Source organism: Sphaerodactylus townsendi, linkage group LG06 (assembly GCF_021028975.2).
Source record: "Sphaerodactylus townsendi isolate TG3544 linkage group LG06, MPM_Stown_v2.3, whole genome shotgun sequence".
Classification (NCBI taxonomy): Eukaryota; Metazoa; Chordata; class Lepidosauria; order Squamata; family Sphaerodactylidae; genus Sphaerodactylus; species Sphaerodactylus townsendi.
Window position 1 is genome coordinate 84,519,250 of NC_059430.1, and position 24,620 is coordinate 84,543,869.

At 40.2% G+C, this 24,620-nt stretch overlaps 1 protein-coding gene across 14 annotated transcripts in view; it reads right to left on the minus strand.

Moving 5' to 3' along the window:
• The window catches only part of KIF21A (kinesin family member 21A), a 124,252-nt gene that overhangs the window by 38,886 nt on the left and 60,746 nt on the right, over positions 1-24,620 (minus strand). For 8 of the 14 annotated variants that reach the window (XM_048501040.1, XM_048501042.1, XM_048501050.1 and 5 more), the window contains exons 10-21: positions 24,293-24,356; positions 23,113-23,316; positions 15,293-15,331; positions 10,895-10,982; positions 8,290-8,407; positions 6,329-6,517; positions 5,081-5,280; positions 4,062-4,169; positions 3,691-3,759; positions 3,340-3,554; positions 1,273-1,426; positions 172-369 (exon numbers count right to left, since the gene is read on the minus strand). In XM_048501040.1, the coding sequence (XP_048356997.1) occupies positions 172-369; positions 1,273-1,426; positions 3,340-3,554; positions 3,691-3,759; positions 4,062-4,169; positions 5,081-5,280; positions 6,329-6,517; positions 8,290-8,407; positions 10,895-10,982; positions 15,293-15,331; positions 23,113-23,316; positions 24,293-24,356 (1,646 nt within the window). The remainder of the gene's footprint in view (positions 1-171; positions 370-1,272; positions 1,427-3,339; positions 3,555-3,690; positions 3,760-4,061; positions 4,170-5,080; positions 5,281-6,328; positions 6,518-8,289; positions 8,408-10,894; positions 10,983-15,292; positions 15,332-23,112; positions 23,317-24,292; positions 24,357-24,620) is intronic. The other 6 variants (XM_048501043.1, XM_048501048.1, XM_048501053.1 and 3 more) reach the window with 1 other exon arrangement.

The window sequence follows — 24,620 nt, forward strand, 5'->3', positions numbered from 1 at the left end:
GGTGTGACAGGAAGCTAGAATGGTATTGATACAATGAAAAGACACAGAAATCATAATTACTAAGAAATAAAATCTTCTAAAACAATCATACATCAGAATCTGGCTCTGATGTTTTAATTTAAGCGCACATGTGAATAAAAACAATGTTCTGCAAAACCTCAACTGATATACCTTTGCTTCCTCCATCTGCATAATATTTGCTTGGCAATCAGAAATACTGTCATTGATGTAATCTATATTTGCTGTCAGTGATTCCATTTCTTCATTGATGTTGTGAATATTTTTATCTGCATCCGGACCACCTTCTTTGATTATCCTCTCCCTTCTTTTTGAAAGCTTCTCTTTTCTTTTTGTAAGTTCTTCACGTTGCTGAAGTTGGAAAAATATACAAGAGGGAGGAAAATGTTAGGAAAAACAGCCATAAAACTATAGTGAAAAACAAGATGAATAAAACAAAGCTGTTACATTTTTTAATTCATTGGGGCAGTGAAAATGAATACAACACTATTTCTATCACAACATTAATATCTCAGTTGTGACAGAAACAGCAACTCAAGAATTTTAAATTCTGTTTCACAGCCACATCTACATCACGTGCAGCTCATTGCCATCCTATTCACAATTACTTTGAAGTCCAATGAGATTCACCTCAAGTTACTACATGTAGGATTGCAGCCCTATCCTCCACTTAGTGGCTTGTGTCCACCAAACCCCCATGAAATCATCAGGGGGCAAACTGGAGATCTTCCTCTTCTGCCTACATCTTACATAAAGGATCCAAGTCAGTGACTGTAAGACGAACATATAAACTGACTTCACAAAAGAGCTTTGAGAGGCCTTGAAAATTCTATTGTATTTGTGAGGATTTGTTCAATTCTGCATGCAAACATACACACTTGGTCACTTTATGTTATCAAGTGACAAACTTATCAGCACAGCCAAGTCCAAGATCCATTTTGTTCCTCATATTATGTAACGTTTCAACTTATAATAATATAAGATTGAAGTTACATTTTGGTACACAAGTTTGGAGTCAAAAATTCTAATCAAGGTTTTTTTTAAGGCAGCTATGTACATTTGTTTCTGAACAGAGACTGCTGAAAAAATCAGTAACTCTTTTTATCACTGTCCTCTAGGGTTTGACAGACATTTTAAACGGCTGCCAGGACACAAAACATATGACTGGCAATTATATTTGATGAATAATATCTTTCTCCCCCAAGTAAAAACTATTTACACAGGAACCTACAAAATGCATAGTGAACATCTTACCTTAAGTAGTCTATTCATATCCGTCTCCATATTAGATATGGTCATTTTCTGCATAATTATTTCAGTGACTCTACGTTCAAGTAACTGCCATTTCATTCTGGCTGCCTTGGATGAATAAACTCTTGTTGTCACTGTTTTTCTTTGATACTTGCTCCTGTATGCAATTCCAAGATTTATATCATTCAAACAATCTAACATAAAGTTTCCATCATATTTGGTACCAGTAATAATTTCTTCCTCTTGGAAACTTATAGAAATCTATCATGTTATAGAGATTACTTTCTCTAGAACTCATGGGACCAGTTAATGCATACAGTCCAAGATTCTGTATAAATATAATTTTTAATATGATTACAGCTGCAAAATTACTACCTGCAAAATAACCTGGAAAACTAGTAAATATCTCATAATCAAATTCTGGATTCAAAAAGTCTAGGATATTACAGATCTATCAAAGTTGTCAGAACCTGTTCAATTAAGAGATAATTGGTTTTTTTAAAAAAAAGGTATTTTTGTGATAGCTGGAAATCTTTATTTTTAATTTTGGAGGAAGGAATTAAATATGACATTAGACTTGTTCAACTATGACACACTAATTAAGTAATTTATTTATTACTATTATTATTATTATTACTATTATTTCAACACATTTTAGATTTTGTATTCATAATATTGTAATATTTTTGGAAAGCTGCTTCAAAACAGAAAAAAATGTGATTTAATATTGTTTGTAGTGTAATTTTTTCTTTTTGAAATAAACTATGTTAAAAGTTTCCTCTTCTTGGAGAGAAGGATATTTTTAATTTTGGAGATCTGAGGAAGAAGGGGAGGAAAGTATATTACTAATTTTTTAGAAAAACTTGAAATTGATAGGTTCAATGGTACTATAAACTTATCTTAGGCCGTTCTTCATTATTGTACGAGATCTCTCGACCGCTTCGCAATCGAACGGTCCCGGTTGCGGTGGGGAAGACGGCGCCGCAGAGCGCTGTCGTCCGATCGACCTACCTGCTCTGCAACCGCAGGGCAGGGGGGCATGTCCCCAGGCCTCGGCGATGTGCCGGACGATCGCAGAGCAGGTAGGTCAACCGGGCACAGGGGGGAGGGAAGGCGCCTTCCAACCGCTGCCGTTTGCACGGTAGTGGCTGGAAGCCGCTGTTTTCCGTAAACCTCGCTCGGGAAGCGAGGTGGGAAAACAGCGGCTTTGCGCCGCTTGGGAAGAGCGAGTGCGGTGCGGCTGCAAAGCAGCTGCACCCCCCATGCGAACAGCTCCCTGGGAACGGCGTTTTTGCCGTCCCCCGGGCACTGTACTAGGCCCGTGCGGAAAGGGCCTCAGTGAGAATGCCTTAAAAATACAATAAAAGATAATTTCCCCCAAAAGCTGGACTGTGACTTTTTGTTTGAGAAAATCCCAAGCCCCTTTTCCTTTTTTACATACAGACCTCCAGATCTGAATTCTGTGGAAATTAAGAAAATATGTTTTTGTATTGTTCAATATTAAGAATACCACAATATCAGATTTTTCCCATTACTATCTGCATCCAGAACACAAATGTTCAAACATAAATTTCCCTGTTAAAGAACAATGTTAGAACTGATAGTTACCAATCCTTCTCCTTCCATAAGCAAGCCAGAAACAGTTACTTTTACATATGAAGGAACTGCTAACATGTCTCAATAATGGAACTCAATTCCAATAGATAAATATATCAATTTTTCCTGATACAACATCCTTGTCAATTCATATCCATCACAGAGATATAAGGTTGCTGTCAGCAGTGAACTTTATTCCCAATTGTTTATGCACAAAGTCCTATTTACTAAAAATCGTACACACACAAAGGGTGCTCTTAGGAAACTGTCCAGTGTCCTAAACAGATAAAAGATTGTTTGTATTAACCTGTACTAACTGTATTTAAAATGCTGCACTGCTATCAGGGCCAGAAAATAAGGCAGAAGCAGCTAAAAAGACAAGGCATGATGCTTCTCTGTGTGTTACATCTGTATTTATGCTAAAAGACAAAATAAAACAGACTGAAGGAAAATAAAATCTTCCTTCCACATTACCTAGTTCCATTGGTTGTGGCTGCTGGTATTGCTTGGACCCTGGCTACAGGTATGCGCATCTTCTGTTGAGATGATGCTCTTGACCCATCATTCTCTACTGACGACACACTGGAATTTGGTTCTTGATTAGAGTGTTCAGGCAAACTCGACTTCCGACTCACCCTCCCACCCACTTTTTCAGATAAAGGTCTTGCTTGCCGTCGAAGTGCAGTAACCTAAAACAGCAAAAAAACCCTCTTCATATCCACTATCCTGTAAAGTCATAGCTAGGTTATAAATCAGAATATTATCATATTATAATTTGCATTGACAGTTTAAAATACAAAAATGTATTCCAAAATATTTCAGTACCTCTTCAGTTTTGCGTCTTAGAATGACTTCTTGATTCTTCTTCTGAGCTTCCAAAAGTTTGAGCTGATGCTGTAAACAAGAGTCACAAATTCTCTTAGCACCATAAATGCTTAATCTCCAAATGTAGGTTTACAAACTAAACAATAGGTTGAATGTCATGAATGATGTTTGGGTGCAAAACTGTCCTTCCCAGAGCATAAACAAATATGCCTGTCATCACATGAAATTCTTCAGAATCAATAGCCCACAGGAGAAGCCATTCATAACTAACATGCAAGACTCAGGAACACTTGCAAATGGTACAGCCCAAATCAGGTGAGATCACACAAACAGAAGCAGTTATACTCTGCTCAACTTAATCTACACATTACCTCACGTTTCCTTTGTTCCTTTTTCAGTTGCGCGATTTCTCTGTTCCTTCTAGATTCATTCATTCTGGCTTTCTCTTGCTCATCTTTCATTTGCTTCATCAGGCGGACCTGTGTAAATACTTATTACTCAATCACCTTTATCAAGCAGTTTTACTTCAAGGAAAAAACCCCTCTCGGTAAAACGTTTGCCCTTTGACTACTAGGAAAAACCTCTCCTGCTAAAAGGTTACTATTTTCTATCACTTCTAATAGTATCTCCATGCTTTTGACCCATCCCATGTTCTTGACCTATGCTCTTGGCCATTAATGTTGTAAAAATGTGGACATGGGGGATGTTTATGTTGCCTTGGAGCCAATGAGCAGCTGTTGAAAAAGATAATAATTGTAAAATGTATACAGAGTCCAAGCAAACACAGAGGAATGCTTACCAAGTGATAAATTGTCACATTAGATTAACAATTGTGAGGAGAGCACAACTGTCTGCCACCATACAGACATGACACATCTGCTCCACTCAAACACGTGGGAAGCACAGGTATGGTGAAATTCTCCTTTCCACACGGTCAGCAGCTCCCAAATGGAAACTGGGTTGGAACCTGCTTGATCTTGTCTAATTTCTCTCCTTAAAGCATCTCCCATCCCATGAGGATTTTGTCCATGTGGGAACCATGATCCCTAGCATTGCTTTTTGGTACCCAATAGGAGCAACTCCACTACATTTTTCCCAGCAAAAATTTAGTAGGATCCAACCCTGTGTGTTTACCATAGTAAGTAGCAACATGTACTTGAATCTACTCTATTCTATCAAGACAATTAATGCTCATAGAAAAAGTATAGTCTTTTCATAGAAAAGTATAGTCATAGAAAAAGTGTAGTCTTTATATATACTCATGTTACTCATTGTTAACATTTACTCATTGCTAACATTTCAGACAGAAAAATAATGCATTTAACTTATTCATCTTCCAGATTGATGCAATTTGTATTCAAGTTAATGGAAAGTTTTAAAATATCTATACCTTTGTTTTCTTCATTTCTGCCACATCTTGCTGCAACTTTTTCAACTGCTTTTCATACTGAGACTGATTTTTAAGCAATCGGGCATGTTCTTTCTGGGCAGCCTGTAACCTCTGCAGCTCCTTGTTCATGGACTGAAGTTTCTTTTCATATTCGGTTTTAACCTTCTTTGCCTTTTCTTCTGAACAAGATTCCACTGAACCTAAAGGAGAGTAAATTGAAAAAAATATCTTTAGAATTAGACATTGGGCGTATGTGCTAATGTTAACAAAATGATCTCATGGGCATCAATTTTCAGTTCTACTTCTGTTCAAGCCATGATTACAAAAAGGAGGAGGCCAAAAGTTAGTTTTCACAAGTCATCAAATTTATATCCTTCAAGGACACAAGGACACTGATATGGGATTACCCCACTTAACCCTGCAATAAACTTGTGGGTAGGATTGCCAGCCTCCAGTAGAGGGTAGGTGTTCTCCAGAATTACAACTGATCTTCAGAGTACAGAGATCAGTTCTCTGGGAACAAGTGGTGGCTTGGCAAGATGGACTTTATGACATCACATCCCTATTGAGCTCCCTTCCGGGGCTGTGTCCCTATATCTCCAGGAATTTCAAAAGCCACAGCAGGAAAGCCTACTTGTGAGGCAGGTTAGGGCAAAATAGAATGACAGAGTTATGGAGAACCCAAGATCTCCCTGCTATGTACCTTTTACCAAGCTCTCCTAAAAGGATTAAAAATAGCTTTGTGTTAGGTCTCGGACCCTTAAGCGAACAACAGACTCTGAAGCATTGGTCAGTAGTGTTTATTGAGAAGGCATTGAAGTACCAAACAAGCAAATCCAGTTCTGCCAAAGCTGGCATCCACAGCCCCCTTTATCCCCAAAGCGAGGCCCACCTCCCATTTTCCCAAGAATTTGTGAAAAACAGTCTTTGGAACTAAGGTGCCCCAAGGTCGCAAGCAGATAGCAAGAGAAAGCCACCTGGCTTTCCACCCCACGAGATAACAAAAGCAACATTGTTCTCATGGGACAAGAGGGCCGGGGAAGCCTAGTTGTCTACAAGCATGTAAAGCCATAAAGCAAAGATCAAGGGAAGAATGCACAGATGACAGTGGTTACATACAGCAGGCTGGTTACATATATCTCAATAGCAGCAGTCACGTGTTATTTTAACCTGACACATGGTTCCAGGAATGCATCTCAATCAACTAGATAGCATCCCCATGACACTTTGCAACAGTCTTCCTCTTACCCAAGTTTTGAAGCACCTGATCTCTTTCAAGCTGAGTATCTTTTATCTTATGTTGCAGCATCATTAGCTTCTCCTCATATTGTCTTTTCAAAGTCTGAAGCCTTTTTTGGCTGTTCTCCAGCTCATCTATAAGCTTCTGTTTTATGGCAATTTCACACGTGATGTTTGCTAAATCTGCCTGATAATTTGCTGTGAATTAAGAAAAACGTAATAGGGTAGGGTTATAAATTGTGATATTTGCCTCTCTTGATTCAAAATATCAAACAAGGAAAACACTGCATACAAGTGTTAATAAAACAAGTTATAACATCATGGAACTATTATCAGGTGTCAAATTGATTGCAAACATATTTAGATCAGTCATCCCCAAATATATTTATAGTAACCCCTATTTTCCTGGCAGTAGACTGTCCAGAAGGGAAGCCTTTAAATCAGAGAAACTGTGACATAAAAATAGTACAGTGATCAACATCTGTCTTTATGGGCAGTATTTGCTGCTGTCAGGTTTGAAAGCATCTGAACTCATTAGTCAACATGTTATCGGACCAGCAGATTCATATAACACAGGAGGGGGAAATGCAACTGAAGGACACAATGGCAATTAACATCAGCAGTGCAATTCTAACCAGAGTCATGTCCTTCTAAGTCCATTGTCTTCAGTGACTTGGAAGGAAGCAACTTTGCTTAAGATTATACTTTGCTTACGATTATAAAGATGATTAATGTTGGGTGGAAAACTGAGGGTAGCAGCCCTAATAGCCCAAACCAGTTCAACCTTATCAGAGATTTCAAAAACAGATGTAGATTCAGAAGGACAGCTATTGATAAATAGAGCTTTCAATAAACTAACTAGCTCCTCAAATCTATCAATAACCTCTGAATTGTTCTGTAGGATTGTTTAGTAACGGTGGACTAGGTCATAACATTTCAAAATTTTAGCTAAATTTGAGTGTAATTCATTGGACCATTTAAGCCTTCAGAAAGCTCAAGGGCAGGCCTCAAAAATATGTTGTTCTTAAAATCAAGTTGTACCCTTAGAGGACAATGGTCACTCTTGGTTCTATCACACATTTCAAAACTAATCACATGATTTAGTAAGGTGGAAGCAATAGCTATAATATACAAAAGTATAGATATCCCCAAAGGTATCAAAGACTGTTCCATGGAGAATCAGCGGGTGACGTAGTGATAACATTTATAACAATCTCAGACCAAATCTGTTAATTACTGGATCCTGAGATTCTCGGTCTAAACAATATGTTTGTTCCACAGCCTGAGCATTTTGGACAATTAAAGGTTGCATGAAGCCAGAACCTGTTTTAGAATTAAAGTCTCCTCTGAGTAAAATATAAGAGTTGGGAAACTGAATGGAGAATGATTCTAATAGAAGATAAAATTTCCCACACATTTTCCTTTTGGTATTTCATGGACTTTGAAGAAACATGTACTTGGACAGGAAACCATCAAGAAACACTGGGGCTGCAATGCAGAAAAGGCAATTGCAAACCCCTTATCATCTCTTGCCTTGAAAACCTCATTAGGTAGAACTTCATGGGGCTCCCATGAGTTGGTTGTGACTCAATGGCATACTTTACCTTAGAAAAGTGAATACTGCGTCTAAATATTCTAACTTGAAAAATGTTTGGCATTCAAGTTACACAGACAGAAAACATAAAAAAATTATTTGTGAAGCAGTTTAAGAGAACATCTAGGAGCAACAGAATTGTGTATGCAAAGAATTTCATTTCTTTTTGGTTTCAAATGTGCAGATTTGTGACATTCTGACCTTCATAACTCTAACAAACAAAAAGTATAACATATTTTACAAAACGGCTAAAAACTGTAATCCTCCAGTCTGTTATCCCAATTGGAGTCACCTATGTAACTCAATGGAAAAATGTGACTAGCTCTCAAAATATCCAGTTATTTTTCATATTTGTAACAGTGTTGGCAATTACCACCTTTTTCATCAGAATCAGAATCTGATTCATCTGAGCTCTCAACTCCTTCCATGTCATCATCATCTTCATCTTCATCTTCCTCCTCATCTTCATGGTCACTAGGCTCCTGACTTTCTTCCTACAATACAGAAAGGGGGAGGGATGCAAGCCTTCCTTATTTTATGACCAAAGAGCAATATTTTACTCCAGTTAGTTCATGAAGGCACATCATCTTCTGAACAAACACACAAAGCTTTTAAGTACTAAGTGAAACTATTAAAGGGCACTTATAGAGAGAGCGAGAGATGGATGAGCTCTTCCCAGAATTCATAGGGTTGAAGTTCAATCCATTATATTTCCTGATGAAGTAGAAATAGATTATACTACAAATAAAACCTGAACCATTCCAGACTTTTCCTTCCTCCTCCCTTTCTAGCATTACCTTTGAATGTTTATTTAGAAGTCACATTGTGTATAGTTGGCTAAATGTGCACTTTATTACTGGCTCATTCCGCACATGCAGAATAATGCACTTCCAAACTGCTTTCAGTGCTCTTTGAAGCTGTGCGGAATAGCAAAATCCACTTGCAAACAGTTGTGAAAGTGGTTTGAAAACGCATTATTTTGCGTGTGCGGAAGGGGCCTCAGGCTCTCTCCATCTTTGCCGCTTCTCTGATATCTAAGAGTCCCTCTCCCTATCCAAGGCAAAAAAGATAGACAGGTTTCCTGATAGGAAGGCAAGTCATGTCCTCAATGCCAACTATACAGAAACACACAGAGTCATTGGAAAATGATGTCTATGATACAAACCAAAGAGCTTTTGAGTTAGCATCAGCTCTCCTTGTAACTCCCCTGAGAACTCCTAAGAGGATTCTGCAGGCATTATAAAGGAACCCGTTTTCTTTTTTCCTGTTCCCTTCACCCATTCAGGAAGCAATTGGAGCCCATGGAAACAATCCAGGTTGCTTTCGCACTTTTGCACAGAGACACTTTTCTTTTTAAGAATTTCCTGCAACACATAGGTAGCTGTTGGGGCATACAGAAATGAACACCCACAGCCGGGCCGATCAACCCACAAGCTGATTGCCTGCACCTACCTAGCTTTGCATGTGCAATATACAAAAGAAAAGAAAAAGAAAAAGGGACCTCCCTGCAACGGTCAGGCAATAATGAATGTGTTGCCATAGATCAATCAAATTCCCTGCCATGGACAGAAAACATTCTTGGGGGACTTTGTATCCTGTCAGGAGCTCAGAGAATCTGCCCACAAGGTGCTGGGCGACCTGCACAGAATGGTGGATGGGCAGATTCTCCCTGACAGTGGATGGCACCTAAAGGGAAAGAGTGGAAAGGAGGTAAATAAAACGTCTCCTGCCAGTTATGTTCATGCGGGAGCACCTCCAAACCCAGGATTGTGCAAAAAGGACCACTGGTCTAACGATTTTTGAAAATCCCGGGTTGAGGGGAATAAAATGAGCCAAACTTGTTTTAGGAGTGGGACCTGTGCAAAGCCCTCTCCCAAGCAGTTTGTATAACATCCTACAGCCATTATATTCGGCCTGGGCAGAATCCACCCTAGCTACAAAGCTACAGAAATTAGAAGCAACTCTATACTCTTTTCCACCAAAAGATGACAGTAGAATTGTATGTTAATCTGCCATTTCCTGGACTTTCTTTGTTCTAGAATGATCCACTTGGGTCCCAGTGCCTTGGGGGGCAGAACTAGGACCCAAGTGGAGAATTCTAGAACAAAGAAGGTCCAGGAAATGACGGATTAATAGACAATTCTACTGTCATCTGTCAGTGGAAAAGAGTATAGTTGTGACAAACTACACTTGACAATGTCCACATTTACCAGTTTCCAGGGTATAAACTTTGGCCCTTTCCGCACGGGCCAAATACGGCGCCCTGGGGACGGCAAAAAACCCGTCCCCAGGGAGCCGTTCGCACAGGGGGTGCAGCTGCTTTGCAGCCGCGCCGCCCGAGCGGCACGAAGCCACCATTTTCCTACCTCGCTTCCCGAGCGAAGTTTACAAAAAACGGCGGCTTCGAGCTGCTGCCGTGCAAATGGCAGCGGCTCGAAGGCGCCCTCCCTCTCCCCTTTGCACCGTTTCCATCTATCTGGTCGCTTCTGTGGCTATTCAGCTGCCGCGCCTGGGGATTGAACGCTTCCCTGCCCTGCAACGCCGGAGCAGGCGCGCAGGGCAGGGGGGCGTGTCCCCAGGCCTCGGTGACGTGCCAGACGGCCACAGAAACGGCAGGTCGACCGGGCGACAGCACTCTGCGGCACCGTCTTCCCGGCTGTTTCTGGGACCGTTCGTGCGAACGGTCCCAGGGGGGTTGGGTCGCCGTCGTATACGCCGACCTAACCCCAATCATGGCCGTGTGGAAACGGCCTTTGTCAGAAAGAAGCTTTGGCTCTCATAAGTTTATGACTTGAAAATCTTGTTGGTCTTTAAAGAGCTACAGTATTCAAATCTTGCTAGCACTCTTCAGCATTTCCAAGAAGTAACAATGTTTTTGTGTTTTGTTTGTTTAGTTAAGGTAACCTTAACTAAAATTTTAGGCAATGTAGTACGTTCGCTGTTATAACAAGGAGTACATTCGTTAACACTGTAATACTTACTGCTTCTAATTCATGGTTCTCTCTTTCAGAAATGCCTTTCTCGTCCTTCTTCTCCTGCTCATTATCTGTGTTCTCCTCTTTAACAACACTTTGAAATACAAAAAGGAAGCATTAAGTAATTAAAGAAGCTCCAACTAGCAGCCTGCCTAAAGCACTGGCCACAATCTGGTATTTCACTGAAAGCTGAAAAAACCTGTACGCTGCACTTACCTGTAACTGGTGTTCATCTAGTGATCTTCTGTGCAGGCACAAATGGGACTGTGCAAGCACAGACTGGCCACAAAGATGACTGTAGAGCTTTTAAGAGGATCCTTCACTCTCCTGAGTCCTCCCTCACTCCCTCCCAGAGCCAAGAGTGGGCAGATTCCCACCTAACTGGTCACATGGGGAAGGAGCTCTCCCTCAGTTCTCCAGTTGCCGCTGCAGAATTTGTTCCTTTAACTCATAATGCCAGGGCATGTGTCAGGAATGGTGCACAGCAGGGAAGGAGAGAGGGATGCATGCCTGCACAGAAGACCATGCAAGACAGCAGAGAAATATTGCTGAGGATATCATCTTAGTAGTCATGTCAATGAAATGTCTGATACCATTTAACTGCTGGCAACTTAGAGCCTCATTTGGGGGGAGAGAAGCCTTGCATGTTTGCCTTCCCCGGGGCACTTACACTGGCGGAGGAGCTAGACATGCCAGCGGTTGCCCACCCCTCAGTGCCTCTGCTGCAAAAGCTGGAATGGAAGACAGCTTGGGAGGGGGGGCAGGCCGGGGCATTCCTGCGGGAAGCTCAACACATTCTCCTTTCATGGCAGTGAAAAGAGATCTGAGGGAGATTTCTCTCCCCCCCACCCCCCATGACCATTTGGCTCAGAAGGGGTGTGTGTGAATAATCCTCTCTGAAGCTTGTCATTCATCTCCATGGCCAGCCTGCATTGGTGCTGTCCCTTGTGGGACTGTACAGAAGACCATTAAGATGAATAAGCAGAAATCAACCAACTTTGCAAGTCTGAATATGAGAGTAAAAGGATACTGACGAACTAACAAACAGTAGCAAATATTCAGAGCTTTGGATACTCTACTTGCAGGGGTTCTTGCAAGAGTTTTCAGAATGTCAAGGAGAACAATAAATATTTCAAAGAATTTTTCATACATAAAATTCTGGAATTTTGGAGTTCTGGAGATTCAGCAGAGAGGCTGAGAGACAGTACTATTATGCTACAAATGGAAGAAGGGACAGGTTTACCAAGCATTTATAGAGATACAGCTAAGCCACCAGAAAAGCTCTACAGTATTGTACCATACCATGATTCTGACTGTATCATACCAGAGCAGCTTAAAGTTAAGGTGGGTGTAAAGATGAGCTAGACTATGGAAGCCCTTCAAGTTGAACTTCTGAACACATACTCTCAGAGAAGGTTCTTTAAATGACACAAGTGAAGAGAGAGAAAAACCTAAACCTCAGGATCCCTTTTCATCAGGGACAACTGTTTTCTCCCTGTTCCTTTACGACCACACATCACTGGGCCTATCCCCTGCACCCAAAGTCCAAGGAAGGGGTGGCCTTCACTCCATGTGAGTCAGGTAGGAACTGTTATTCCTACCAGAAGCTGGCTGCATGAGCCAGAGCTGCTGAGCTGACAGCCCCTAAAGTCATGGGCAGTCAGGCTACCCTCAGTGTGGGGTCCAGGGTACCTGCCCCTGTTGCACACTGGTTAAAACTGTATCTGCATGAAGGAGCTAACCATTATTAGATGTACAGCTTGTTCAGAGTTGGTCCCACAAAGGTCAATTCATGACTGCAGCTAGCCTAGGTGTGCAGTTGCCTGAAAATAAAATGAGGACTAAGAGATTAGGTGTGTTTAATATCAATTTTTTTTAAAAAAAAATTGAGCACTTCTGTTACCAGTGCTAAGACTTCAGGATATGGTGATTAAAATATGAACAGGGATTTCAAGATGATCTCTTTCAGCCCCTATAGGGAGACTACCCCAAAAAATTATGTGCAAGATTCTTGCTTTGATAAATTAAAATCTATACTAATAATAATAATAATAATAATAATAATAATAATAATAATAATAATAATAATAATAATAATAATAAATGTCCCACAAATGAACAGTAGGAGCAAACTATAGTAGAGGTGCCTGTAGGATAAGGGACAAAGTTTAGCAACACTTAAAAACTTCAACAGAACAGAGGGTGGTCAGTCAAGTCATGAGAGGGAATCATTGAAAATCCTCTCTCAGCCCTTTTAGTTTAAGTCTATCCTGTCAACCTCCCTTTCTGGAGATGGGGTTGTTCTTGGTGGCATAGTGTATAGAAAAAGAAAACACATGTTTGTCATCCAAAGTGTAATGGGAAAGCTCTTCATAAAATAGACTGACATCAAAGACCTAGATCAAAAATTATAATGAATATTCTGTGTATCTGTAGCCCGTGTTATCTGCCTGGGTGAGAAATTCCTAGCAGGCAAAGGCTAGATATGTATAGACTGATGCAAGGAAGCTTTTTAAAGCAATGCCAACTGCATCCTAAAAGTTAAGTGTTTTTCAGGAGCTTCTGCCTGGTCCTTCAGTTTTAAGTAATACTAGCTATTTCTCTTGTTTTCATTCTTGAAGTCAGTTACAGAAAATAATAAAGCCACACAGCATTCTTGGGAGATCCCCTTCTAAGTTGTTCCTTGTATTATTTTTAAGTTGAATTAACGGACCTTCAAATATAAATGATCAAAGAATAATACTACTCACAACTAACATATATCTTGTAACAGAATCATTAAAACTTTTTTCTATGCCTACTGAATCCTAGAAGCCATTACATCACAACTTATGACTTTCTTTTCCTCTACAGTGAAGGATTATCCTACACATAGAAAAACTATTACAGTTCTAAAAATATGTGATCACACGTTAATATGCTACTATATCTATAATATTTCCACAACTATTACTCCAATGAATTAATACTACAATGAAGAATCGTTGATGCCACCTAAGGTTTTTAAAATTTGAATTTACAACCAGTCTCAAGTTAATGATTCTACCTCCTACCAAAATCTCATATATATATAAGATTCAAGCATATCCAGTATCTTCAAACATAAAGATAATTAAATTGCCAAGATTCCTTTAAAGTTTCAAACTGTAGAACAGGGAAAATCTAATAAAGATTTTCAACAATTCTTTTTTATACCACCTCCTTATTTCTTCAGAAAGAAAGGCCCCTTCCGCACACGCAAAATAATGCGTTTTCAAACCATTTTCACAACTGTTTGCAAGTTGATTTTGCTATTCAGCACAGCTTCAAAGAGCACTGAAAGCAATTTGAAAGCAAGTGCGTTATTCTGCATGTGCGGAATGAGCCCAAGTTTTGCAGTTACAGCTCCCTGATAAATTTCAATCCAGGGATTTTGCTTGATCTTCCATAAAATTTCACAGTATTTCAAGAGGCAGTATTGAAGTATTAAACAAAGAATGTTCCTCCTCACTTCTTCAGCATCTGAGGAAACTTAGGCTCAGACCAAGGAGAAAATAATGTTTAAATTCCACTGGTATGCACTTCATCAACCCTGAGAACTGTGGATCCTATGAAAAAAAAAAGCCCATTCAAAGGTCTTGTTTGCTGTTCTGCTTTAAACCCTACAATTATGCCATACTGTTTTCTAATTTTTGTTGTTTCTGTGATTCAGAAGATTGCAACTGTGCCTCTGTGTGTCAAAACAAAAACAAAAAATGCTTTTCAGCACACAAAGATGTAGTTTTGAAGGAATTTGTTATATATGTTTTTCATATGTGTTTTTCAAGGAAGCTCTGATTTGCACATTTATGGGAGGATGTTTATTCTTACTCTACAGTCACACCAGGTGAAAATAAACAAACCCTCTCTCAGGTTACTCACTGGATCTTCCCCATATGTAAGGTTTTGATCTGAAATGTTATTCAATTTGACAAAATCCATGCTATTGAGATTTTACTATCACACCTAACAATGAACATATAAAATCCATCCTAGCAATTAAGAAAACATTTACTTTCTAGATCTTAAGAACAAGCTGCTACTGGTCTATTTTAAAGTGAGGTATTAACTGACCTTAACTTTTATAGCAACACAGTAAACACTTTCTGATCTAATGAACGTATGCCTCCATTTTAAAGAACATTTTGCAATCTAGTTTTACACCCGGCCATATTTAAACTGCTCTGGGTCATGTCAATCCAGGATGTTTGCAACCTGTTTTATTTTGGGAATTTTCAGGGTGTGTGCACAACACAATAACTAAGAGGATCAAAGTCTTGGGGAAAAGATGACTGGATAATACTGTTCTATATACCTAGTCCTGTACGGGTGACCAACTTTTTTTTTTAATAACAGTTCGATTAAAAACCTGGGAAACATTCCAACCTTTGTTCTTCTTGACTGCTTTCCTCAAGTTTCTGCAGCCTTCAAAAGCAGGAAGATACAGTATTGGAAGGCCAAGCCAACGAAGGACAAACCAGACAGTGAAAAGCGAAAGCAACAAGAAGGTTAAAAAAAGATGACACATGAGCTTGTGGATTTCAAATGAATTCTTTAAAAGATACCATCAGAAGCCCATAAATAGTATAAAGGCAATACATTCTCCATAGCTGGACAGGGAAGAGAAACAAAAAACTGCTGAAGAGATATCCTGCAAAATGCATAGGAAAGTTTTTCAATTATTCTGTTCCCTAGCCAAGCAGTTTGGGGGGTGGGGGGAGAGAAAGACTTGGTAACCATTGGCTTCTACTGAAACTTATCATCCATACTGATTTATTTGTCCCCATCAACATCTACTTCAGACTAAAGGACAGTGAAAACACATAGCATAACTGTCCTGCTGAAGCTGACAAGTGCTGGTGCTATCCACTGAACAGATGGAGATATTCTTAGAGGCTCAGTCATTTTGGAGGGTGCCGTGGAGTGCTCTATCTTCTAGGATCCACAAAAGAACACACAGAGGCCCTTTCCACACGGGCCAATAACGACGCCCTGAGGACGGCAAAAATGGCATCCCCAGGGAGCCGTTCGCACAGGCGGCGCTGCCAAAACGCAGCAGCGCCGACCTGGCTCCCTTCCCCCTCCCCCAGGGCGGCCTCAGGCTGCCTCCAAAAACCTCCCTCGTGGAGGGAGGTTTTTGGCACAACAGCGCATTCCCGGCGGTGCGCTTAACGGCACTCGGCTGGGAATGCGCTTTTGTTGTCCCCTCGCTGGCCCCTCTCCCACTACCTTCGCCGACTGTCGCCTCTGCTGGCTCTTCCGGCACCCTCGCTCGTCCCTCCGACCCCTGGAGGTTGGAGGGCATGCATGCGCGGTCTACGGAGGCCAGCAGGGCGCACGGAGGCGACGGGAGTAGTGGACGGGGAAGATAGGCGGGTCGGCTCGGGTGACGGGCCTTCTCAAGCTGCGCCGTCGCCCTCTAGCCGGTTCTGAAATGGACCGGCCTCCACGCGGACGGGTCTCCAGTTGCCGTCAGCCGGGTTACGTAGATTACGCCGACCCAACCCCTTCCGCCTCTGTGCGGAAGGGGCCAGAGAGACACATAAACTGTTTCTTTTAAAGAACATCTCAGCTTGATCTCAGAGAACAGCTGATTGTACAGGGCCACAATTCAAGAAATCCTGACCAAGTTCTAACCTATTTTATTCCTTGATTAAAAGTTGTTCTGAGCTGGAGATAGTAATGAATTTTCTTATTGGCTAGTAACTAGAGGCTGGCTGAATGGGGGCAAGATCGGGCCTTGAAAAACATTTTATGCTGTTCACAGACCCAAACCAGTATCAACCAACTAAATTTCCAGTATCCCACTGAAAATTGCCACTAGCTATAACTATCCATAATGTAAGGTAGCATCTTCCTATTAATACGATGAAATTCTTTGTATTAGAAATGAGAATGAAAATCAGTTTAATTATATCACAACTGGATTAGGATTACACCTCCTTGGTGTTCCTAGCATTGAATTAACTAATCAGCACACCTTCTGGTTAGTGCTTTAAGATGACCTGAAAGGTACAAGGCTGCAGGTAGTAGCAACTGCATCAGCTCCCACCCCCAGCTTGAGAATTGCTACAGGAGGGTGATGGAATCAAGGCTTCTGTAATATGACTGCGGTTCACAGAAGAGTTTTTCTCTTTTGCCCCTTAAAAGAATATGGAAACATATGAAGTTGCTTTATATTGGGCCAGACCACTGGTCTATCAGGCTCAGTGCTGTCTACTCAGACTGGCAGCAGTCCTTGAGGGTTTTATGTGGAGGTCTTTCACAACGCTAACCTTCTGATCCTTGAACAGAAATGGTAGATATTGAACCTGGGACCTCCTGCAGGCCAAGCAGAAACTCTGCCACTGAGCCACAGTTCCCACAGTTCAGCGACACGGGACATCTGAATATATTTTCCATTTTAATAAGTACTGCCTTTAAACTGTATTATGAGAACACATAATTTACCTTTGTCAGAAGTACAAAAATAAATTGTTTTATTCACTTATTTTGTACAAAGGTAATATAATAAGCAATTTGCAATTCAGGCATGATGTTCAAAACAACACATTTAACATAATTTAATCCACACTGAAAACCTGAAAAATTCAACTCTTAACTTTCAGATTGGACAACACTTTAGAATCAAGCATATGTCAGTGACTGCGAATTAGAAACAAAACAAAAAACATATTTCAGAAGCAATGGAAAGAAAGAAACACACATGTCTACATTTAATGAATGCACAGCAGTAGAAATAGATGCCTAGTAGTAAAAATGAATGTTTATTACTTCTGTTAATGTACTAGTGGAATTTTAAAGATGGCACTGAAACTGTGGACCAAGTGAGATGAAAAAATTAATTGGGATATAAAGCAACTAAGTACAATAATAACATATTTTATAACAAGTTAATTTAGTTAGGTTGGGGATGTGTGATTTTAAAAAGCTTTGGTAAACTCTTTATGGTATTGTAAAACTTTTATTTTGCTAATAGCTACATAATTCTAAAAATGTTGCTCACAATTAACCAAGGGACGCTGAGACCAGCCTCTCCCTTCCTCTCTAAGAAGTTATAAATACCTTGCTAAAAGAGATACTAGTTCTGGGTATTTTGAAGGAAGCTGTTGTGATACTTTTCCTGCAAAGAGTGTCCCAGGACAAAATGGTGGTTAACAACCATCAGGTAGTAATTAATGTTTCATCCCCAGAAAAGTGTTTGAACTTGTTGTGGCTGTACAACTTCAGTCTTGGGTGATGTGGATCTAGATCCCAAATCCAGATTCAGGCATGGGTTTGGGGCAGAGTTCTTGTAACCCTAATTGTTTATATTTTCTGGAAGTGCAATCTTGCTGATTTCTCCTTGACTTCTTGCCATCTTTCAGTACAATAAGAACATAAGAACTAGCCTGCTGGATCAGACCAGAGTCCATCTAGTCCAGCACTCTGCTACTCGCAGTGGCCCACCAGGTGCCTTTGGGAGCTCACGTGCAGGATGTGAAAGCAATGGCCTTCTGCTGCTGCTGCTCCTGAGCACCTGGTCTGCTAAGGCATTTGCAATCTGAGATCAAGGAGGATCAAGATTGGTAGCCAGAGATCGACTTCTCCTCCATAAATCTGTCCAAGCCCTTTTTAAAGCTATCCAGGTTAGTGGCCATCACCACCTCCTGTGGCAGCATATTCCAAACACCAATCACACGTTGTGTGAAGAAGTGCTTCCTTTTATTAGTCCTAATTCTTCCCCCCAGCATTTTCAATGCCCCCTGGTTCTAGTATTGTGAGAAAGAGAGAAAAATTTCTCTCTGTCAACATTTTCTACCCCATGCATAATTTTGTAGACTTCAATCATATCCCCCCTCAGACGTCTTCCTCTCCAAACTAAAAGAGTCCCAAACACTGCAGCCTTCTCCTCATAAGGAAGGTGTTCCAATCCTTCAATCATCCCTCATTGCCCTTCTCTGCACTTCTTTTTTTTCTATCTCTTTTGATATCCTTTTTTTGAAAGATGTGGCTTAACAGAATCTGAAACACAGTACTCGGCACGGGTCAGCACTCACTGCTTTATATAGTAAGGGCATGACAACTCCTTGCAGTTTTATTATTCAACTCCTTTTCCCTAATTATTATCCCTAAGTAGCATAGAGTTTGCCTTTTTCACAGCTGCCATGCATTGAGTTGGACATTCCTATGGAATCCATTATCAACTAAGACGCCCAAATCCCTTTCCCTGGTCTGTGACTAATAGCACTGGACCCTTGTAGGCAGTATGTGAAGTTTGGATTCTTTGCCCCTATTTGCATCACTTTTGTATTTTGCTACATTGAACTGCATTTGCCATTTCTGAGCCCAGTCACCTAATTTATCAAGGTCCGCTTGGAGCTCTTCGCAATCCTTTGTGGTTCTCACCACCCCACATAATTTGGTATCATCTGCAAACTTGGCCACCACGCTATCCACCCCTACTTCCAGGTCATTTATGAATAAGTTAAAGAGCACTGGTCCCAAAACGGATCCTTGGGGGACACCACTCCCTACATCTCTCAACTGTGAGAACTTCCCATTTATACCCACCCTTTGTTTCCTGTTCCTCAACCAGTTTTTAATCCATAGGAGGACTTCCCCTCTTATTCTTTCATTGCTGAGTTTTCTCAACAGTCTCTGGTGAGGAACTTTGTCAAAAGCCTTTTGGAAATCCAAGTAGACAATGTCCACTGGTTCCCCCTTATCCACATGCATGTTTATACCCTCAAAGAACTCTAGTAAGTTTGTAAGACAGGACTTGCCTCTGCAAAAACCATGCTGACTCTTCCTCAGCAGGTCTTGCTTTTCTACATGTTTAATGATTTTATTTTAATGATAGATTCTACTAATTTACCAGGAACAGATGTCAAACTGACTGGCCTGTAATTTCCTGGGTCCCCCCTAGACGCTTTCTGATAACAATCAGCCATAGTATCCTACAGAACAGAGTAGCTGAGTCAGCAGTCTTAGGCATCTATAGATTCTGCTCCAACCTAGTTGATTCCAGAAAAGACTATTGGGGAAAACCATTGCTCAACCATTTATATGATGAAGTCCTGCAGAGCGTTCTTTCCGTCCTAAATGCTGTTTAACATCTACATAAAACCACTAGAATAGAATATCCATACATTCAGATAGATGCCATCAATCCACTGATTATAAGACAGATTTCCCCCCTTCCTATCAACCCATTTACAAGTCCTGAACAAGTGTTTGGGAGAAGGTAGCAGGTAGCATAATAGATGTGGACCAATAAACTGAAGATCTACTCAAAAACAAGAGGTACTGGTAGCCAAGGCTAAAGTCGACCAAGAACAAGCAAGTTGTTCTGTTATGGAAGGAGCTGCCTTGAAGCAACAGGTTTGTAGGTGAACACAAGAAGCTGTCAAACTGAATCAGAACACTGGTCCATCAAGGTTCATATTGTCTACTTCAATTGGCAGCAGCTCTCCAGGGTCTCAGACAGCAGTAGTCTTTCACATCACCTGATCCTTTTAGCTGAACACGCTGCAGACTGAACCTGAGACCTTCTTCATGCTCTGCTACTAAGCTACTGTTCTTTCCACGGCACCAGTACTTGAACCTGGCCTTTGGAAGCTTAGGTTTATTCCACAACATGAAACACCTTTGAACAACTACAGAAGCATAACTTGACAACAATACTTTCTGCTCTGATTACATCCAGGTAAGGCTATAGTAATTCACTTAAGGGAGTTCCCTTTTCAAAAGCTTCAATAAATACAAAATGCTGCAACCACGTTGCTACTAGAGGTCAGATACAGGCACTGTATCCACACATACACGCAATGCAAAATATTGAAAGATCTGCACAGGGTGCCAGTTTCCAGTGCACATGTACAAAAAGGTTTGGAACCAGAATACTAGACAGACAACATTCTGCCATACCTTTTCACCCAAGAGTGTTAATTCCAAGCCTTCTGCCTATATTTTTGGAGGTGATAGAGGTAGCAACCAGAGTCAGGGCTTTCCCTGGTGGTTCCCCATGGATGTTGCTTTTCCTGAAAATTTGGTCAGTACCTACTCTTCTCCCTTTCAGGCATCAGATTACGATGTATTTATTTGTCCAGGCTTTTATTTGAGTTTGCCCTCTTTTTATTTGGCCATCTTTAAGATTTTTATCATCCATTTTATTGGCTATCCCTCATTTTATTTTATTTTTCTGTCTAGTCTGCTGCTGTCATAATGTTGATAATGTCCTGATTTGAATAATCTTCTGTTGTGAAGGGTTTTTTTTTTACTTGTTAGGTATGATTGTTTCATATTACTTAGCTTACCTGCCTTTTCAAAACCCATAACATATGTATTTGCTGCCTTCATATAAAGGAGTCATACAAGGTTACGGTATATTTATATATACGAATTCATAATGGTTCGTAATTTCATAATAGTTCATAATTTTAAATCAAAAGGGATTGAAATGTGTGGCCTCAGTCATGCAGAACATATTTAGGCCTTTCACAAAAACAGGACCAATTCTTTTTTTCTTGCTTGCACATGAAAATGACTGCTGGTGATTCAGGTGGCTTTAGTGGCTTTTGTGTTCAGATTCTGTTAAACCTCAAATAAAATATGTAAGGTGAATACTGGGAAAAGTCATCTTTTCAGAGCAATATTTTTCCCTCTTGTAAAGTATGCAGTCCTGTCTTTTCTTCCCACTAAACTGAAACCTCACATTCTGAGGGAGAAAAAGATGAACTAGACAGCAGGTGCTTGGAAAACCATCTTTATTTCCTTTTAATACAGAAGAAAAAAATGATATGAACATCCCCAGGGTCTCAACTATATTGGTGCTGCTGATCAAACATGGGTGAATTTCATCCGCTCAGCCCCCTAGGAACCCCTAAACTCTGGGTTTCGTATTCTTAAAATTTGTAGTAGACTGTCTTTGAAACACACACAACTCAGATAGTACAGGTATTCTAGACAAGGAATGTCAAACTGGGGAAAATGGACTAGAGTGTGACTAGTTTCTGATGCCAGAGCAAGATGCTACCCATTTTATGATCAGAGATAGTATTAGTAATTGATATCAGCCTACCATTTAATAATATGGAGTCTATCACCTCAAGAGACTATAGGAACCATGGTATTATCCTCAAACCTGACACCGTATCACTCTTAGGCAAAGCACACACTGGATGACTAACTGGCTAAAAGGACTTACCATGAAAGGGTAGAAGAAAAAGAGGGTTCATCTAGAAACTGTGGAGAAGGAAAGAGTCTCCAAAGAGCCATGCCTCAAATTATTACACTAGATACCAAAACAGAGTCCATTGTAAGTTAAGGCCAACCTTTGGTTGAACATGTTCTTCTCCTTCACTTCCTGCTCTGCCAAGACCTTCCTTGCTCTTAGACTGGTCTAACTGCCACTTCCATGTACCCTTGGTTTCAAAATGGTAAAAGGGGTTTTGGTGGATTTTTTTGCTGAACTATTAAGATCTCTGGGTATTCAAAAATAAGAAAGCCAACAACAATAAAAACTAGTCAGGGGGCCTTCAATATGTACCATTATCAGGTAGCAGGTGAATTGGTTTGTATTGGCTAATCTATTTGTAGGAAATAAAGACTAGAAATTTTCTTCTATGTTTCTTGTGCAACAATCAAGCACAATCAAAGCAGTATTTGATAAGCAAGCAAGGGCTGCTGCCCACATGCTCCTAATCAACTGACCTTGGTTTCACTTACTGAAATAAATTTTGTTATGCATTTGATGATTATTTCAGCGGGTTAGAAAAATTAAGAAAAACAAAAAAGAAGCATGATAAATGTAGTGATGATGCAGCAAAGCAGACAGAAGATGAGCAGAAAGAAAGCAAAAGAAGGCATTCTCAGAACTATACAAGATGTCCTATTAAGTTGCTAAATGTGACTTCCAGGCCAAGTAACTGTACTTGGTACAAATTAGATCTTGTAACTGAAATGTAAAAAAGTCCATGAAGCAGTTTGTTCAAAATAATATTCAGTTACTGTAAAGATACGAGCTACCAAAAACAATTAATATGACCTATTGTGTTGCAGACTGTAAACGATTTAATTTGCCAAAGCGACTGCTAGATTTATTGGTTTGTATTTACACAAGCAGGTGCCCAAAGGAAGATTGAGTCCTGTTGCTTATAACTTTCTGATGAAGTGATACCCCACAAAACAACCATGATAGGAAAATATGTAGTTTTAAAAAGTACCTCCTTTTCTTTTTCTTTTCTTTTTTCTTCAGTTTTTCTACATCTTTTTTGGCTAAATCAAGGATTTCAATTGTCTCTTTTTCAGAAGGAAGTATTGAAGCAGAAAATGCTGAGGGGCCACCAAAGTAGGTTGACCGTGTTGAAGCTCTCGATAAGTTTCGCCGAAGGTTTTCATTCACTGCTTCACTTTCAAGAAGTTTTGCCCTAAACAGTAATTAAGACAGAAAATGTTCAATGTGTGTTCTGATAAATGTTTTGGATATTTTTAACCGATTTCATGTGAAGAAAAAAGCTGTAACTACAATGGGGTTGTAAGAGAGCCAGCATGATGCAGTGATTAAGGTATAGGTGTCAAACTCACGGCCCTCCAGATGTTATGGACTACAGTTCCCATCATCCCCTGCCAGCATGATGAGGGCCGCGAGTTTGACACCTGTGGGTTAAGGTGTCAGAGTAGGACCTGGGAAACCCAGGTTCAAATCCCCACATCAGTGAAAATTCACTGGGTGTCCCCTGGGCTAGTCACACACTCTCAGCCTTGATCCTAACTAGTATTTGGTGGGCGACTTCCAAGAAATACCAGGGTTATGACACAGAGCCAGACAATGGCAAATCATCTCTGGAGGTCTCTTGCCTCAAAAAAAATATGGGATCACCACAAGGCAGCTGTGACTTGGCAAAATAACAACTACAATTACAACAACAATAATAATTGAAAATCGAGATTCAATTACTATGGCACAAACCAGCTGAGATTGATCCCGGGGTAATTGGCACCCTGGATGCCATTCCAAAAACACTAGGGCAGCACTTAAAACAGCTTCAAATCAACAAAGTCAACATCTGTCAGATTCAGAAGGCAGGGATCCGCATGAATAGTATGCTGATACATTACAATGTCCTAGGTCTCTGGATGAGGCTCGGATTGTAATGAAAGGTCAACAACAACCAGCTAAAGAACTGGCAGCTGTGATATTAAACAAAATTAAATAATAAGAATATAATGTTATGGGATAGCCGCAGTATTTAGCTCTACATGGATGTGTTGCATTAGGTCATTTGAATACAATATTTTAAAATGCTGTTTTGACTCTTTATAGCATGGTAACCAAAGAGCAGAGGCTCTTTGACATTTTTAAACACACAGACTAGTGAGGATAACAGAATGCCATGCAAATACCTGAGATCTTCAATTTCTTTGATATAGTTATGAATCATGTTACTAATTTCTTCATTTCCTTCTCCTTCAATAAAAAGATAAAGGAAAGTATATTTAATATCACTAGATGATGAGACATCTCACAAATGATACTTTTAAAGGGTCTAGAGCAGATAAGGTGTTCAAGAAGACTTGGAAGTTGGCATTCTCAAGCATTCTTGACCCAGAATGGATAGGAAGTCTCTACCTTTTTCTTTTTGCTACTGTAGGCAAAAGACTCCAAATTTTGAATTACCAGTTCAACTAGATTTTGAATTACCAGTTTTCTTTCACATTTGAATGATTAGAT